The sequence below is a fragment of the Bacillus rossius genome, chromosome 5, assembly GCF_032445375.1.
Source record: "Bacillus rossius redtenbacheri isolate Brsri chromosome 5, Brsri_v3, whole genome shotgun sequence".
In the NCBI taxonomy this organism is placed as follows: Eukaryota; Metazoa; Arthropoda; class Insecta; order Phasmatodea; family Bacillidae; genus Bacillus; species Bacillus rossius.
The window spans coordinates 66899399-66919921 of record NC_086333.1 but is presented as its reverse complement, the minus strand read 5'-3'; the positions used below and the strand labels follow the sequence as shown (position 1 = coordinate 66919921).

The following is a 20523-nucleotide window of genomic DNA, read 5'->3' as shown; positions in this document are numbered from 1 at the left end:
GAATCAGGGCAGCATTGTCCACCTTCGCCATAGAAATTAATTCCAAAACAAGGGCATCCAATTTTTGAGACCTCCAATCATATGTCTCTATAGCATCTTTAACAGCTGCATTGTCACAAACAATCAAGTAATCTCGTTTGATGCAGTCTGCTACATGTGGAGCCATGTGTCCATTTGACACAAAAATGTCTAATGCAGTGGTAATGCGTGAGTTTCTTAATAGACTACTTCTGATGACTTCAGGCGATAAACAGGATGCTCCTTTAACAATTTTACTTTTGAGTGGAGACTTCACAGTAAACTTTGAAAATATATGTTGTAAGTAACACCTGCATTCATTTCTAAACAACAAGACTACAACCTCTTTAAGGTCTTTGCATGCTGCTTTGGCACCAAATCCTATATCTATATTGCTCACAGCTTTCAAGACATCTGAATTGTATACATCAACATTTGTCAGCTGAACACCCGATTTGATGTCTTCTACCACATTTTTCTTCAAGATGCGAGTGCCAATGCCTATCAAGAGAGACAACGTATCTTGATAGAGCAGCGGAAATAAAGCATCATTGGACTGGAATTTCGTTAGAAAAGGCTCTAGCTGCAATGAAACTGATAGAAGAAATTCCAACTTTGCAAACAATAGCTTATCTTTCAAGGCTTCTTTCACTCTTACATAACACTGAGAATTCGGGGGATTTTTCTCTACTGCACTGACATATTTCACAAGTGATGGAAACATCTCAATGGCTCTTTGAAGTACTCTTGAATTTTCAACCCTTCTAACTTGGCAGAACTTGAGTGGGAAAACTTCAGAAGCAGTCTTCAGAGTGTATTCAGCTCTTCTAACCGGAAAATCCCTGAACAGATAGTACACAGATCGCAAAAATTCATGTATTTTCCATCCTACTGTAGTGTGTGCTGTTTTATAAGCCCCTTGCACAACATGTAAAGGGCATGTTCCAGTATCAAAAGGCTTTCCATTTCCATCCAGCTCGTTACCAATACTGTCTTGCAAGTCACGTAAAAACTTTAAGTTCACGTTAGGCCCATCAACAGATACTTGCAAAATGTGATTTAGGGGCAAACCTAGATTGGCCATAGTAGTTGTGAAAGTTTCCAACAAATCTTTTGCTGTTGCTCGTTGAAGAAATGTTGATGTCTGGTACTTGGTCACAACTGCATTGCAATCTTCATCCCAGAAACGTACAATCAGATCCATTTGACCTTTCTGACTAATTTTATTTAAACTTTCATCGAGGGAAATAGCAAAAAAATTTGCATTTTTTACTTCATCTACAAGTTTACTTTGAAAATAAGGTCCAAGACCATAAGTAATAACATAGGACAATTTGTCCTTTTGCATCATGAAATTTTTTGCAATCAAACTATCGGGGAACATGTACGGAAACAGTTCAGAACCTGATCCTGAGCCACGTGAAGACCCATGAGTAACTACTTTATTTAAAGCCCAAACAATTTCTGCCTTTGCTACGTCATCCTTCAAAATGAAATTGCCTAGGCCTATGCCAGAAGTACCTGCACATTCAGTTATTTTAGTATCACTATTAGTTGTTCCGCTAGAACAGTCATTCTGTGTTTCAGTGTTCATTGGTGAAGTGCCTGTTGCCAACACAGATGGAGCATCATTTTTCTTAGAAAATTGCAGTAATGTTTGCTTACCTTTAGAGATTTCCAGGAGTTTAGGAACATGTTTTTTCCCCTTTTCATGAACTTTAACACAGTATACACCACCATGGGAAATACCAAAGTCGCTTCTACAAATAGTGCAATAAGCTTTGTATTGTGACTTTTCTACAGGCCTAAGCCAAGCAGTCCAATTTCCTTCTATTGCGCAAGGCATTTTGAACCACTGATCTTGGAAACTGCACTTTCCAGGCATTTCTTTTATATTTCACACATATAAATACATAAACACGTGAAGACGTGTCAATCAGAATTTCCAGAACTTAAGTAAATAATTAACTGTAACTTTTTGTTACAACAAACTCTTCCATGTTCCTAAATAGCACATGATACATAAAAGTCAAGAAATATTTTGCACCAATTACAGAAAACACCTTTTGGCCGATCTATATTTAGTACCACGTGCTAAAACGTTGCAGTGGCGATTAATTAGAAAAGCACACATCGATTTACTGGTAAATAACGCACGGAACGTTTTTACTATAAACTCAGTTAACTGGCACACAAACGAAAACGTTTTCTTTCCGGTTTTATATTCACAAGAATTACAACTACATGACGTTATAATTAGTAAAATCCACGCCACTTTACACAACACAAGTCGGCAGCCATTACAAATCTACGTACAAATCCAAACATCCGTGTTTCGAAGACGAAGGAAACAGCAAACAGGAAAGCACTATCGATTAGAAGATATCAACGTCTGCTTCCGCGAGACTATCGATGCGCATATGTCGATTTCTACACCCGCAAACTATCGATTTGTATCGAAATGTTACGTACGACGGGTAAATAAACATTAATCCGTGACTTCCACAACAATTGCGCCACTTTTTCAGTACTTCCGTGATCAGCGCTTCATTTTAGTTACTTTTTGGTGACTTCCGTGACTTCCGTGACCTGTAGACACCCTGAATATCTTACCTGCAGTTAAATACATTTGTTTGCATACACATCCCTTCTACTTGTAATTTGTAGTGGCTTCAGAATCCTGATTTTTTATTTTTTTTGTTAATAAATTCATTGCACATAACATACCTGTGTCAATACCCAAAATTTTTTTATTTCATCTACTTAACTGACTACATTTAACCACTGTTTAGTCACTTGGTTTTTAACTGAGCTAGAGAAAAAAATTTTGCACTAAAAAAATTGTCAGCTGAACCTTTCTTTGATTCAGAATTGGCAATGTACATCCACTGTGACAAGTGCGTAATGTTCGTCACAAGCAACAGCTTCTGCGAAGACTTTTCAGTATAACATGCAAAGAAGTTAGAACTTGGATTAGCAAGAAACATGGAACACACACGAGTGAGACTGGAAGCGACAGTTTGGGAGACGAGAGTAAACGCTGGTGCAGTAGAGAAATCATGTAGGGAAGGAAAACAAATCTTTATAATGTCAGAATATTTGAAATTAATACTGAACGACTTGTGTGTAAATGAGGTTAGATTTAATAATCAAAAAAATTAACCGTTAAAATCCATTTTTGTATTTGATTGTAGATCAAGAATTTAATACTTAGTAATTTTTTTTTTATTTCAGCTTGTCACTTTTTATATAGTAGTTTTATCCTTATATCATTACTTTCTTTAGGTGGATTTAATGTTTTTTGAACTTCACTTATCTTCCCTATAATGTTACTTTTGTGCACGGTACTAGTATTTTCCCTTTCCTGCTACTGCCACTAGTGTAGTGCTTGAAGTAGAGCCTCTTTACATATGCACAGTTTCTCGCCTCAGAATGATCTAACATGTCTCTTTGCCTTCGTGCTTAGCTGTTGAGAAGTGCCGGATGAGGTTAATCCAGCTTGCCAAAAAATTCCACGCAGACTGCCCGGGCTTGTTTCTGTTGGTTGTTGCAAGCTGCAAGCAAGTCTTGTTCCTGGGAAGACTGGCCTCCTTAGGAGCTGAGAAGAGTGTGCGCGATGAACTCTGAGCATTGTGTGTTGTCTTTCCTGTTATGTTTGAATTTGGTAAAGTCTTTATTGTTTAAAATTTAATTAGTAAATGTTGATTTGATGTGCGTCGGGGTCTAATCGTATTGTAAGATACCGTGTTTTCTCGCATAATCATCACACTTTTTATTTTAAAATCAAGTTTGAAAAGTAGGGGTGCGACAATTATGTGGAAGAAAAATTTTTTTTAGATAAAGTTAATCTTAAAAACAAAACCAATTCATGGAAAGTAAGTTTATTTAAAACGTGAAATATAAAAGAGCATGCCAAACAGTTTAAATTAAAAGTTATGCAACAAAAACCATTCAACTTCAAATAGAAAAATAAAATCTGTGATCCAAATGCAGGCCAAACGAACGCGTAACTATCGCCGTATATACACCACGAAAGAGTGCGGACTATCAGATGTAGCTAACTCGGCACTTGACAGAGAGCGCGCGTGGCATTCACTCAGCGTGATATTGATATTGGGCTACGTGTGCGCGCTCTATACGTGAAGCAACATAACCAAACATTGCTGATTGCAACGTGTGCTGGCTACATTTAGGTAAGCGGTACACCGCGGCGACACAAGCGAAAAGATGAACTTTATAACGTTTAAAAACATTTTTAAAAGAAAATTTACCCATCAGACAACTACGTATTTCCGTTAATTAAATAAGTAAGAGGTAATGTCCGATTAAATATTAGAATTATATTTTAAAATACATTGTTTTATAAGGAGAAAATAACCACACAAAGCGTTCTGAATCTAATAGCGGAACCAAAAACATAATGCGACGTTTACGGGAGAGGTTTTTTAAATCCAAATTTTGACGCCTAAAAATATGGGTTCGACGATTATGCGATAAAAGAGGGTATTTTAATAATAGATTCCGTTGGGTGTCACCACGTGAGGGGCATTTAGACCCAGCAGAGGCTATCTCAAGTCACTGTATTTTTACATTCATAACAAAGAAAGGAAAAAATATGTAGTCCATGGTGAATTGCCATCACTGACATCAATCCCGAAAGGGCGTCCACAGCTTGGTAGCACTTGTCAGGGTCATCCAATGGAACCTCTCAACCTTTAGTGTCTTTATACTTCTCAGTCAGCTGTTATTTTTGTTGATCTTTCTTTTTTTTGCCCTTCTTACACCTTCAGTTGCAAGAAGTTATTGTTTTTTTTATTTTTTTTATTTTCCAAGTTTTAAAATATGATTTCTGGTAATTTATTTTAGTGATATCATCTTTGAAATTGATTTCATACTGCTGGAAGATTTAAAATACTAAAATAATGTAATTCATCTATTTGGACATTTACACATTTACACCAACTATGGTTTAGAATTGCATTTACCTTAACTCTATAGTTGGAACAGTAATTCCTGAGCATTTAATGCCTTTTGAAATCAAATTTACGATTTAGCATTTGGTGACAATTTTGAGAGCTTATATGGTACCTTTGGGTGCATTTTGCAATGTTTTTGGATGAGTTCTTATTTTATCTATAGAAGAGGCTTAGTTAGCAAGAAATTACGAAGAACTTTTGAAACATTTTGTTCAAGAAAGGCAGAGATAGCTACTGAAGATTTTGTACTACCATTACACCTTCTGAACTGTTTAAGGTGCTAGTGGTATATCTTGTGACATGAATGGTTAAATATTTGGTTGATCAAAGGAGAAAGATAGGAGGAAAGATTATTAGAATAAAACTGAAATAGACCTGCTACAAGGCAAAGTATTGAAAGTAGATGTGCATTAGGTAAAGTGTAAGGATTTAGTGGTAAAAGCTACAAAGGTTAAAGAAAGGAAATAAAAAAAGTTAGAAAAAAGACATTAAGAAATAAAAAAGTTAGAAAAAAGACATTAAAAAGTATTCTAGAATGTACTTTAGTACTCGAAAAAAATGCTTCATAGAAAATTGGATACTAATAGTCAGATACATGAAGCTAAAGACATAAGATAAAAATAGAGAAGAATGGTGATACTAAAACTTCAGTCAAGGAGCATGAAAAACCTATCCATAGAGGAACAAGCTAACAAGAATGCTTTGAAAGTTTTTGGATGTATTAAGATATTGGAGAAAATCAGGATTTATATATTCTGAAGGTGGTTTTTAAGTGAAACAAATGACATTTTCGCAGACAGGAATGATATCTGTCATCAGGAAGCAGTTTGTAAAATAGGGCAAGAAATTTGCCACAGTACTGAAAAAGACAGTAAAGTGTAAGATGAAAGGAAACCAGCAATGGTTTACATTGTACAGTTGTTATGTCTGCACATAATCTTTGAGCACCCCATGCAGGGGCGTAGCCAGGGGGAGGGTTTTAGGGGTTCAAACCCCCCCCGAAATATTCAAAATATCTCATTAATATATACTGAAATATTAACACTTGTTCCACGGTAATTGCTCACTATTACAACAATGTTTTGAACATGCCGCGCTGCCGCCGCACGCCGCCGATTATCCAATGACACTGCCCGCATCATCGTATTCGTTTGGTAACCTTAGACTTGATTTCGTGTTGTAACCCGCGCCGCGCATGCATCCGTTGCGTGCAATCAGCTCGGCTATCGCCAGTCTCCACCGATCCCTTGCCACCGATCACTGAATCTGTGTACCGTGTACTGTGAAGTGTGGACAATTGGACATAGTTATTTGTGTGATCATTGCTCTGGCTGTGATTTCACGTCGAGTAACTTAAGTGGCCACTGGCCATATTACAGGAGTAAGTAAATTGTAATCTTCTTTACTTACTATAAAATTAATTCGCTTCCCGCTTTTGTCTGGTTGTCTCTATAGCTGTTAGTTTGCAACTCTGTACGCCTAGATCTTCTAAACTACTCAACTTATGTTAAGGCTGTAAGGGTATATTATCGTAATATACATATACACCTTTAGAGAAATTCGAAACTTCATTCGGTGAACAGTTCCAGTCGCCGAGAAGCCATCGTGGATTAGAAAGTTGTTTTGTTTACATCAAATTTTTATTTTTTTTTTGTTTGCTGATTTCGCTTAGAAAACTTTGCTAATTCTATTTTAATATTAATTATATAAGAGTAAAATTACGTTTTTTATAACCTTGTGTTTTGTAAAACTATGAATCAGTAACGGCTTTGTTTGGAGTTTCGGGCTCGCTGCATGTGACTGGTCCTCGTCGCGGCGGGCGGCATTTCAAATGTTTGAATAAAGCTGGAATCACAATACCACGACGGCTCCGACACGACAGGTCCGACAAGCTCAATAGCCAATGAAATGCAATGTCACCGTGACGTCACTCCGTCAGAAAACGCACCCCGACGGCCCGCAACGAATAGATTTTATTTCTAATTCCGTCGTGTCGTACGGCCCGACAGAAAACAAAACGGCAACGGAAAGGAAACAGTACGGAACTAAATTTCAAAAATATTTACCTACTTCGTAATTTTGTTTAACATGCGAGTGAGTTTTATATCTTGCCTTCATCTGTTTGTACAAATTTAATCGTGTTTATGGTTAAAGTTGTTATTGTAGATTGGTGAAGTTTGAATTTAATAATGAATGAGTTTAGCGAATAACTAAATATTAATAAAGTTAAGGCTGAATCTATTTTGTAAGGCATTAGGTTGAAAAACTGCCATAATTATCCTAACAAATAGCGAGAAAAAAGCATGGGCTGTAATAGCATCATCTGTTTCTCTTTCAATTATTTTTTTAAACGTCAGATATACTTTATTTTATGAAAATAATTTGTTTGGAACGATTTGCCGACAGCCAAATCAGAAATCGTCGGGTTGAATATTGTCGTGGCATTGTGACCCTAGGCTATTAAATCTGTCGTGCTGCAATGCTGTACGACGGTTTGTCGGGCCTGTCGTGTCGGACCCGTCGTGGCATTGTGATTCCAGCTTAATAGTGCCGCGGCCCATGGCATGCTGAGACTTTAAAACATCAAAAAGTTTTGATTTGTTCCTTTGAAACTTTTAGCGTCTCCCGCATTAGGGGAAGCTTAATTTTGAACAAATAATATGTGAAAAGTGGTTTGTTATGCCAAAATACAGTAAAACAGTGCGGGTTAAGTGAAATTTGGCTGCACAAATTAATGCAAGAAATTTCATGATTCGGTGACGTAAATATTTGTAAGCTATATTTGGCCGTATTATACATGCATATTATAGTAGAGAAAATTCTAGAAAGATTTGTAATGATGTCGTAAAAAAAGTTTCTTTTTTTTTCCATATTGAATGTTAATTAATAGTATACATAGCAAATGCAATGTTCTTTAATGTTATTTCTGACGTGATAATGTCTTATACCTCGATGAACGCTGGCTGCACGAACGAAAAAGTGTCCCATTCCGTTTGAGCCGAGTGTTTCCATTGTCGTGGTTTACATTGTTTATTACAAAAATAAAAAAACCTTAAAATTAACGAGTGCGAATAAATGTTACATTTATCGAAAAAAATGTAATTTACAACTTACTCCTTCTTTGTATTATACAAAATAATGATAATTCAGTGATATAATAATTCAATTCAGTTCATAAAAGTATGCAATTTTTCATCAATGTTTTCTTATGACATTATCACGTAAAATTACCGTCCATAAACTGACATTACAGACAACCATTTAATTGGGTAATAATTTATATATTTTTTTACTATTATGATTACACATGAATGGATGAGAGACATCACTTTATTTTATTTTCCTCCCTAAAGACGACTCGCGCGGTTAGCACATAGCACTGTTGCTGTAATGTACTTAATGAATAATTTCAGTTACATTAATTTTAATATTAACTCTTATTATTTAGTTGTAATTTTTATTTTTCTTTCTAGGTACGAGTTTCATGTTGTCGAGAAATGGAGGGAAAAAAAAGAAAAGGCGATAAGTTTAAGGGTATGGACTACTGGAAAAAGTGGTGTGGTCAAGCGGTTTCCAGTAAGGAAACACATTTGGCTACTGAAACTACAACAAGCTTGCGCGCTGCTGGTAATGAGACTGTGGTGGCAAGTGAGCCTTCGACCTCAGTTACAGAATCGAACGACAAAGTCGAGTCAGTGGCACCTGTGACCTCAGTTACAGTATCTAACGACGAATTCGAGTCAGTGGTGCCTGCAGCCTGTTTAATGGGTACGACCAACCAGCCTACGTTTATTCAGGAACCGACCAGCTTGCCTGTTTCATCATCATCTCATCCTGTAGCTAAACTGGACGTTGGTTTTTATTCGAATCAAGATGAAATGATGAATGAATATATAAAAGTCCAAATTTTAAAAGTCCCTTGGACCCCACCCAAAGATTATAAGTTTCCCATTTCCACAAAACGAAATTTGCGCTTTCAACTTAAATGGATAGAGAGATTCCCCTGGTTGTCATATTCTGAATATAAAAGTGGAGCATTCTGCAGAATTTGTGTTGTAATGGGACGTTCACTTGAAGGTAAAGGCAGCCATCAGCGAATTGGCCAGCTTGTAACCGAGCCATTCTGCAAGTGGAAAAATGCATTAGAAATATTTGAAACTCATGCAAAAACAGGATATCACAAGAGAAATTTGGAACTTGCAGAAAACTTTCTTAAAGTAACATCTTTGCAGGCTTTTTCAGTCAGTGAGCAGTTGTCTTCTGAGAGAAAGAGGCAGCAAGAAGAAAACCGAAAGAAATTAATCCCTATCGTAAAAGGAATAATTTTTTGCGGTAAACAAGGCATCCCATTAAGAGGTAAAATAGATTCTGGGCGGATTGTACCAGAGCCTGATCAACCACTGCAGAATGATGGTAATTTTCGGGCACTGTTGCGGTACGGAGCTGAGTCTGGGGATAAAGATCTTTCTGAGCATTTGGCCACTTCTCAGAAGAATGCTCTTTACACAAGCCCTCAGATCCAAAATGAAATAATAGACATTTGTGGTGAAATAATTCAACATAAGATAATCGAAGAAGTAAAGAAAGCCCGATTATTTGCTATTCTCGCTGACGAAACTACTGACATCTCGCGTGTGGAGCAAGTCTCGCTGTGTTTGCGATATGTTGATTTGAAGGATGTTGAACATCATAAAGTTAAGGAGATGTTTCTCGAGTACATTCCTACTGTTGATGTCACAGGATCCGGCCTAGCAAATCTAATTATTACAGCTCTGAAAAAGCATGGGCTTGAGTGTTCTCATGTGGTTGGTCAAGGTTACGATGGGGCTGCAGCTATGAGTGGGTATTTGCACGGGGCCCAAGCTTATGTTCGTCGAGAATGTGCTCTTGCTCTTTATGTACACTGTAGTGCACACTCTCTCAACCTTGCAATTGCTGACTCATGTTCACAAGCAGATATCCGAAATTGTGTTGGGATTGTACAGTCTGTCGGTTCGTATTTCAGACATTCCGCTCAACGCACTGCTGTTTTGAAAGACAAAATTCGAGAGTTGTTACCCGCCGATCACCAAAAAAGCCTGCTTGTAATGTGCGAAACACGGTGGGTCAACAAGCATGAAGCTGTCATGAGATTCAAAGAAATTTATCCAGCGATTGTCAATGCTCTCGAAGAACTCCAATCTAGCCATAATAAGGAAACATCACAACAAGCCGTCCAAATGCTTAACACACTTCGATCTTCGAATTTTGTGATGTCCTTAGTGATTCTTGAGAAAGTCATGAGCTATACATTGTCGTTATCCAAACAGCTGCAAACAGCTAACACCGACCTGATTACAGCATTCAGCCATGTGGATGATGTTATTAATACCTTGCAACTTCTGAGGAATAAAGTTGATGACGAGTATCCTCATATTTTTGAAGAAGCAAAGGTTTTGCTCGAAGAAAATGGCGGTATACTGCAGATGCCACGCATAGTCGGAAGGCAGTTGAACCGCTCAAACATTCCTGCGTCTGATACATGCTCGCATTACAAAATAAATTTCTTCATCCCATTCCTTGACCATACCATTCAACAATTGAACGAAAGGTTTACGAAGCACCGTAAAGTAGTGACTGCACTTTCTGGTATCTTGCCATCAAATTTCGCAGCCAGTTCTGAAATTGAAGAGGCAGTTTGTATGTACTCTTCAGTGCTTCCCGAAAGAAGTACATCTGTAGTCAAAGCAGAACTAGATGTGTGGAAAGCAGTGATGACAAACACCTCCCCTACTCCAAAATCTGCTTTGGAATGCCTAGATAAGTGCGATCAAAAACTATATCCAAATGTTTACACATTGCTACAAATTTTGGCTACCATACCTGTTTCCACTGCTACCCCAGAAAGGACGTTTTCAAGCCTAAGGAGACTGAAAAACTACTTACGCAACACAACCAGTGAAAACAGACTGAACGGTTTGGCTCTTATGAATATACACTATGGGGCAGAAATAGATGCGGATGAAGTAGTGGACATATTCAAAATGAAAAACAGAAGAATAATTCTATAAGTGTAATTGTGTATGCAGTATGCACTTTCTATTCACGTGTATATTAATGTTGCATTGTTTTGTCATTTTATTTTGTAAACCCCCCCCAAAACTGAAATCTGGCTACGCCCATGACCCCATGGGTTGCGATTCTCGAACGTTGCAGTTTGTTTACTGCACAAGCAACATCATAACCTCTCACACTTCCAACCTCCCACCCATTGTCATGGTTGCCAACCTACATATTTTGTACCACAATTACATACATTACAACAATAAAATCAATAATAATGAACCTTTTTGATTTTTGGGAGATTTACTGGCAACATATTTTGGGTATTGAGAAGAAAAATGTTTCATTAAAGGAGAAAAATACTGAAGATTATTTACTAATGGTAATAAAACATTAAACTAAAAACAACTTATGACACGAGTCATGGCTGTCACTTTAATAAATGGTGGATAAATTTTTCATTCAAGAAACGTACTGTATGATTACACATGCAAAGTTATTCTTGAGGGCCATGTATGTGAGCTCATAATTGTATGTTCAGGAGAGTGTGTCAAGGTTGTATTCTGTCACCAACCTTTTTCCTTGTTGTGATTGATGCGGGAATGAGGAAGTGCAAAACATGGTATCCAATTATGCATCAATATTTAAATTTTTTTGTTTGTATATTTTATTTTGTTAATTATCATAATTTGTGATCTGATCTATATGAAATACTTCCCATTTTGATCAGTTGGTGTTGGCTCTTGTCTTCAGGCGTGATGATGGCGTACATGTCTCTTATCATGGAAGAAGAGTCTCCCCGAGAGTTTGTTGCTGACCACCCTTTCATGTTTTATTTGCGAGACAATGTGTGGAACGTGCCATTGTTCTTAGGTAGCTTCGTAAGGGCCTAGGTAGGCTCTGCAGTTCACTAAATGTTGTATGGTCTGCAATGTCACAACTCTCTGTGGAATGGTTGCTGTTTTCTGCATGCTGCACCTAATGTAATTTTGCAGAGGTTTCAAAGATACGCTGGTTTTTGTGTTTGTGTCCGGACTTTTAACATACAATCTTAATTTTATTTTATACAGTTATTACCTAATTCTTCAGTCATGCAAATGTTGTATTTGGTAAGCAGTATATGGCACTACATTAACTTTGAGAGATGGAAGTTAAATTTTGGATTTTCATGAACAGTATATTCAATGTCTTATTTAAATAGTGTTTTATGTTACATATATAATGGAATGCTGTATATTCAAAATTAAAATTTAAATGGAATTGACGTGTATTGTAACTCAGGCTTTATTTAATCAACCGTTATTTTTTTGATAGCAGTGTACAGAGCTTTTTGCTTCTAGGTCGAATTAAAGATTTAATATTTTGATTTAACTGAAGAAGTGAATCTTTTATTACTACACAGAGATACCAGTTAGATAACCTCTTGCAAGATCACTTTAAGGCAGCTTTTCCGTGTTATTCGTGTGGTTACCTAAGTGGTCATCATACAGATTAGAAAGATATTATCTCTTTATATTCAGGATCTTATGAATACCTATATTAAGTACAGCTTTGTAAACTTAGTAAGAAAGTGTGATATTTGTCTACAAAGGATGTTTTGTGTTTGTGAAAGTCTATTTGTTTCATCTGTTGGTTGACTGGTAATTAATCACAGGTGATTATGTTAGTCATTCTAACAGTTTTTGAATCTTACACGTTAATTTCCAGGATTATGCTTGAAAAACTGAATAGCATACCCTCGCTATGTTTTATTTTTTTTCTATACATATTACCTTCTTACTACTTAATTAGTGGAATTTCAGTCGAACATTTGTGGTCTTGAAGGTAGCAAGTAGTTTATTGGTTATGGCTTTTTACAGCATCATATAATTTTTTTTAATTTACTCGGTTGATTTTGATGTGTAAATTTAGAGAACACTATAAAGACTGGATTCAATAACAATTAAAAAATATACTTGAAATACTTTTACATGCTTTTCAGTTATCATTTTTTTTTTTCAAAACTTTATTCATTGTTGTATATTCTGAAGGAAAAATTGCATTTAAACTACTTTTTTATTATTTAAAATAAGTATAGTTAGGTAGTTATTCTTGATTTCAGTTAATAATCTTATAAATTTTGGTTAAAAACATTCTAGAAAATTAATTTAAATATTTTGGGACACTTTTGTTTGTAGCAGAATCATTAGAACCATTATAAAATTGTTAGAGGGATAGTTTGATTCAAGAAAATGTAGAGAATATTCTAACAATTATTTTTGAATATCAAGATGGAAGTGGCCATGAATGTTTAGTAAAAACATAAGTGGTGTTAGTTGTCTTCTTTCTTGTCTTAGGCCTGGAACTCTGATCTTCTGTTGGTAACCCTAGGTTCTTTTCCTTCGTCGCTATGGTGTTTTTCCCTTTGGTAGGATTAAAAGATGGTGAATTTGAAACCAATTTGGATGCCACTTTAGTTAGTGCTCTCTGGGCTATGTAGTGATTTGTGTGGGCCATAGTGTGTAGTTTCAAATTGCAACTGATTCATAGAAGTAATTCCGTGTATGCACTTAAACACCCAATTGTGAATTGTTAGCCTCACAGATACTGTTATTACAGTGTTTGTAAAAGCATGGCTCTAAGACGTAGTGTCACATGATTGCTGTTGCATTATAGATTTTTTATGCTTCAAACACACAATGTGTGGTTTGTATTAGAAATTGTTATGTTTCTCCAATATGATTTATCAAGCATCATATAGTTTTTTTTCTTTGGTTTTCATTGATACATACATAGTTAAAATTGTGTATAGATAGTTACATATTTTGTAGGCATTAGTTTGTTCCATTTATTGTATATTTTTGATCTGAAAATTTGGCATTTAAGTAAAGTATTTTACGAGTGCTGGTCTTCTAAAACAGATGACTGAGAGCTTGTTTGAATGCTTATATTCTTAGCTATTATTGATTTTTAGTGTTGCTGTATTTGCTTTTATTTTTTCTGTGATGGTACATTGATGGCTGCTTTATTATTTTTTTATTTTTCTTATTTTTCTTTTGAATTATTTGGTCTTGGTTTATGTAGTTACGTTTGCTTTGTGATTTGTGGTGTAACCATGTAACATTGTTGATATCATGCTGTCTATGTTTTGGTTGTCTGTAGTACAGCAGTTCCCCATTTTTTTTCGGCCAGGCAAACCTATGATAGACTTTTCTTTTGGCGGAACCCTAACTCCTTCAAAGAAAGTTATTTGACAATAATTGTGCCTGCTATATATGGCATTTGTCCTGACTCACAGACCTGTGACCCTGCGAATCACATTTTGGGAACCATTTACTAGACCGCTGGTCTTGTAGATGTTTCTGCTTTTATCGCTGCAACTGTCTCGTTTTTTTTTTTTTTTTATTCTTAGGGTTATTATATCGGTGTAGCTACTTCATATATAAATCATATATGAATTTTAATAAAATTATAATGAAGTCCAATTTTTTTGTCTGGGCCAAAATTCTTGTGTGGGTGAACATTTGCAGGGCAGGGAATAAAACCTCCAATGTGGTTTCCAGTCAATATTTTTGGTTTTGCCTGGATACAGTCAAGCCCTCACGAATGTCAGTTACAGTTATCATTTTGAGCACCAAGAGCTAGACAATTGTCAGGACACCTGGCTTGAAAAGTAACGTGGTAAGCATTTAATTGAAAGTAAATTAAAAAATTCCTATTTTCGCTATTTGATTTTTTTTCATGTTCCCTAATTTGCAATTTCATAGTGGCATGAAGGGTTGACTTTAAATATTTTCTCCCAAAATATAAAAAAAATATGTTATGGTAGTGAGTTTAAAGACTACTTAAATACTCAATTTATCAGATGGCTGTTCAATTGTTCAATTGACTTCAGTTTTAACAGACTGCTATTGTTCAAAAAATATTGTTTCAATGGCTTAGGCTATACCAAGACTCTGATAGCTTCCTTGTCGGTTGCCTTGCTGGCGGTCTTGTTGCTCAAGCAAATAAAATAAACAGCATCTCACGTGAAACAGTCACAGAGATTGCAGTTTGAGTTGTGACCTAACATGTACTTTTAGTATCCGCTCCCCCCCCCCCCCCCCTTCCCTCCTACCCGAGGGTTTGTTGATTCCCATCAGTGGGTGTTGTGGCAGATGTGTTTTTGGGTGGAATGGTTATAGAGTCAAGGTCATAAATGTTGATTCAATGCTGTGCTTGTAGGTGTCTTAATGATGACTCGCACTGTCTTAATTCCTCATCCCCCGGAGACATTCACCGCTGACCACCCGTTTCTCGTGGTGCTGCTTGAGAAGATGTCTAGAGCGATTTTGTTTGTGGCGAGCCTAAGCAAGCCGTGAGCGGTGCCACAGCCGCAGTGGCTAGGGTGGCATTACTTAGACATGTTGCGTGTTTTGCTTACAATAACCACATTTCTACTTGCTGTATACCATAAGAACAAGGAAAAAAAATATTTACCTGAAACATGGACAAAACATCACATTCGCTTACAGTTATATAAACATCACGTGATTCTGCTTTGTGAATTAGGTATCGCAGACAATAATATTTTTATGCATTAAAAAAATAGGAAAATCGGAATGAGATGCTTTTGTATCGCCTTAACAAAGTTTGGTTTTTTTTATAAACTAGTGCAAAGTGCACATAATAAAAGTTTCTCTTGATGTAGTAAATAATATTGTATTTTATAGTATTGTGTGTACTTGTTAGGGACAAGATTGCACATTGAATTGCAATAGAGCCAAAATAACTTCGAAAAGCATGTCAATAATACACCATATAAAACCAAGTGCAACAAAAAATCATGAAATTAAACAGCATATTTGATTAAAAGTCAACTCATTAAAAAAATGCATTCTTTTAGTATATTAAATTCAGTGAATGTAAATTATTTAGCATGAAGTTAGTACCAACATGTATGTACTAAATAGATTGGAAATTTTTTTTTATATTGCAACTTGTTAGTAATTAATTTTTACATTACAACATTGGAACATTTTACAAATGCACATATACTTGCTGATTTATTTGTGTTGTTACCAGTAGTTAGACATGCTTATTAAAAAATTATTATACTGTAAAAGTGCATCATGTGACAGTCAAAAGACACTGTTTTGGTGAAGTAAGTATCGTTGAACAAGCAAGTGTCGTATTTGTTGCAAATATTGCTATTTTTATGAATAAACAAAGTTCATAAAAAATAAAAACAATAACCTAATGACCTAAAAAGAAAATCATGAAATCTTGTCTATAGCAATTGTTAGGTAAATTGATAGCTATTAAAAATAATATGCTTGTATTCAGGAGCATGTACTTTAATACAGAATTAGAAGTTATTGTGTATTTTTCTATGATATGATTTTGTAACTCTTATAAATGAAGTTGCATTTAGTTTGCTATTTTGTGATCAGGTGAGAAATGTTGTGGCTGGCAGGATAGTAAAAACTATAATTGAGGAAAACCTGGAAGTATGTGATGCAAGTGAATAAGTCTTACGTAAATTACAAAGTACTCATTTATTGTGGGAGAATAAAATTAGTGCAGGAAGAACTAAGAGCTACTAATTGATAAATAGTTGTCAGGATTAGTTGAGTGTTTTTGGCACAGCTCTGTTGGGAAAAATTATTATGTTATATGAAATATGATTATTGAACATGCTTTAATCCGTAGACACTGTGATTATTTATCCAGGGTGATTCTCAGCTCCAGGTAAAAAAATATACATGGGGGTGTAGAGTAGGGTTTTAAAAGCTATGTCATGTGTTATATAAGTTAACTTGGTCTATAAAGTAATATCATTTTTATCTAAAAAATTTTTGTTATTCCATGTCTATATGTTTTGTCTATGACTTAATGTGTATAATTTCAGGCCACTATTTTTTCTCTAATCTTTTGTTTTGAAGAATGACAAAAATTTTAATTTTTACAAAATAAAAATTTTAATTTTAACTAATTAGGCAATGGTGGGTGCCATTTACTCTGTACTTCAATTTAAGCGTGAGAAATACTGTAGCATATGTCTTGTGGCAAAATATGCTTAAAAAAATTCAAATTTTAATACTTCAGAAATGGAACATGTGGATAAATCATCCTGGGTGAATAATAACCAAGCATAGCGGGTGATTCAGTATGTTGAGGGGAGTTACGCACCCTTAAATTAATATTTTGAGTGATTTATTACAAAATACCTAGATGAAAACTTCTTCACAGAAAAAATGCATTGATTTTAGGAATAGCATTGTTTTGGATTAAAAACTGCAATTTATTAAAATTTATGGGTCATATAATTTAAATTCAATAAGAACATTCTAGGAATGCATTGTGGTACAAAATAATGTAATCTTGCATGAGGAATCAGCACTCTACATTGTAACCTGGAGTTCAGAGTTACTCTTTATATGAGCAAAGTAGTTAGTTTTGATCTAGTCTATTTTCGACAATCAAGCAGCATTTTTTGGTCATAATTATGCATGTGCTGATGTCGATGAAAGAAATTTTTGATAATGTTGTTTACATACTGTTGTTAAACAAAAACTTTGTTAGTTTTATTATATTCTTAATTTTTGGGTAATGGTTTCATAGGTTTAACATTTTATTACATTCAAAAGTACTTGCTATGGGCCACACTAGTACATTTGTGCTGTGATGCTCTTTATTCTTTATGCTTGTTTCAGCAAAAAAAAACTATTGCCAACATATTTACTTTATAAGCATTTGGTAGACATTAAACCTGTTCTTAAATTTCAAAGTATATAACTATTAATCTATCTTTTCATACAATTTTATGGATGATATGTTCTTTATGTACAAAAAAAAATTTCTAGCTAAATGAATTTTAGTTTTTACAGTGAAGCTAATACTGTCCTGGGATGGTCAGAATGACTGATTGTAGTAGAATTCTAAACATATGAATACTTACTGGTAGAGAATAACTATATGTGCTATTTGTACAGTCTAGTGAATACCATTTTATGCCATGGAGTTATATATAATGTTTATCTGTCTAAACAATTTTTTTGTAGTTCTGTAAGTTGTATATAAACACTATATTTGTATATTTAAATTTGCATTTATTTAAATATTATCAAAGTGTGTGCTTTTCATACAAGTTTTAATAACGGTTATAAAAATTAGCAAAGACAACTAGCATTTTAAGATGGAAAAGAAGCTTTTTTTTTGTAAGTAAATTCTTGGATGAATCGTAATATATTTTCTGTTGGTATTATAATTTTTAATATTTAATTTATTAATTTACCGGCATATTGTTTTACTTTATGTTAATGTTTGATATACATAACTTTGTAAAAAAGCAGAATGTGATAGATTATCATTACATGGGCCATGTAGAATGAAGCCATTGAGTATATAGGTATGTAGAAAGTCTCTCTTAGCACAAAAATAGTTATTTTTTGATAGTGAAAGTTACACAATATGGAGAACTTATTTTTAATTAATGTATTTTGCTATATTTATTTTATTGATGTTTGTTGCATAACATAAAATTTACTTTACCTGTTTTTATATTAATGTTTGAAAATTTAAGTAGTATTAATTGATCTTACACAATGTTTCTTAAAAGATCAATTAAGTAAAATTCTATTATTTTTTTTTAAGTTTACATCAAGTAATTTTTACACAAAATTAATTATATAAAACTGCTGCCCATGAACATGAAATCAAAGGAAGAAACAAGTAATAACTATGAAAATCAAAAAGTAATGTATAAAAAATAAATATACTGTATGTGAAATATTTAGTCATAATAATAAAATTGTATGCACAACAGTTTATTTGTATGTATTTCTAGGAGGTGGTGATGATATAATTCATGTATATTTTACAAATAAAAATGGTTTCTAGTTTTTGTTGTGTTTAAATTCTGTAGTATTAGCAGTGAACTTCCTCATGAGTTTATAATTACTGCAGCTCTTGTTCTGGTATTTGTTGGATCGCTCAGTCACTAGTCCACAGTTCCAGGGGCAGATATAGGGTCCTCTCGTTCTCTCTGCCTTCTTTCAGTTCCTCCGTAGTCTTGGTTCTGGTGTTGCTTTGCTCTCAATCAAACATCTCTGTAAATTCTTCAAGCTGGCAATGAGTGATGGAATCACAAAAGCTCTGCTGGTGCAATGCCTTGAAAAGTTTAAGTTGAAATTTGTCGTCAGGGAATTTACTGAAAAAGTCATTGAAATTACTTGATAATAGTAATTTAGGGAGGGGGGGGACTGTATTTTTTTATTTCTTTCAGAAAATTGCAAAATAGATAAAACTTTTTTTGAAGATTAGTCAGGGAAATTTGTATTTTGAGTAGTCGGGGAAATTATATTACAGATTTGTGTGGACACCAGGAAATAATTTCCTATCTGTGAAGCGACAAAATCTGCAGGTGTAACAGACGTTCTAATAAGATTTTTCCATCTTATTATGCGCACAACATACTGAAATGAGCATCAGAATGTGACTATCAAGATATGGTTTTTATTTGGTGCATTGGTATTGCTATTATAAGTGTATTTTTTAAGGTTTTATTTCATTTATTTGTGAAATATTTTAATTTGGTTCCTGTGCAGTGATTTTTCTGAATGAATGTTAAATTTGAATATATAAACATTAATGACTGTCATGTGTTTGGTGTGTGTGTAATAGTAAAAGATATTTTATAATATATAATAGTTAATTTTTGTGCGTGGGTAAAAACCACATGTTCATTATATAAATGCAATATTTTGTTGTGTCATTGCAGCCTTGTCGTCGCACTATTGTGATTCCAGCATGATGGCTATGTATCTTGCAGGAAGGGCATCCAACTCATTTGTGCCAACTTCCATCCATAGTAACCTTGTCTTTCGCAAGACTGCCTCGATGCTATCGTCTAATATTCTGTAATGCTTCCAGTTGTTTACACAATAACTGCCATCATACATTAACAGAGTTTATGATAACTTCCATCTTATTTCTATATTTATTTCAAATACTTTTCTGTTTGTGGACTTTCTAACAATTTAAACATTTTGTACATAAAATTTTTCTTTTTTTTCAAATTTCCAGCATAGTTATACCAGTTTTCTGATTATGATATAGGAATAACAACAACAAAAAAATCCTTTGTCAAATTGAAACAATTGGCATAAAAAGTTATTGCATAAGGGTTTTAAAGAAACCATTGGCATATTTTCATGTAAAAATTTTCCCAATAAAATTTTTTAAAGTACCTGCATATACTTCTAAATAGCCAATAAAATCATATATTAGACCATAATGCTTCAGTTTTGAAAGGCAGTGGTTAGTATTTCTTATTTTTACTACTAACTGGGGGATGGCTTAAGCTTAGCAAGCTGGTTAAGTGTATTTACTAGCAAACCTGCCTCAAAAAAATACTCTTATTTTTGTTAATTTTTCTGCAGGCTGCATTTCCACTTTCCCCATCATCAACCGGTGATTTAAGACAAAGCATAATTTTTTTTTCCTTTGGTGACAACCTCTTATTTTG

At 34.5% G+C, this 20523-nt stretch overlaps 1 protein-coding gene across 18 annotated transcripts in view; it reads left to right on the top strand.

The window, feature by feature from the left end:
* LOC134531945 (leukocyte elastase inhibitor-like) overlaps positions 1-20523 on the top strand; it is a 140603-nt gene that overhangs the window by 103422 nt on the left and 16658 nt on the right. For 6 of the 18 annotated variants that reach the window (XM_063368013.1, XM_063368019.1, XM_063368022.1 and 3 more), the window contains exon 8: positions 15240-18898. The exons of the other annotated variants lie outside the window; for them this stretch is intronic. In XM_063368013.1, coding sequence (XP_063224083.1) covers positions 15240-15376 — 137 coding nt within the window. In that variant the 3' untranslated portion in view covers positions 15377-18898. Of the gene's footprint in view, positions 1-15239; positions 18899-20523 lie in introns of those variants that run through there. 18 annotated transcript variants of the gene reach the window in all.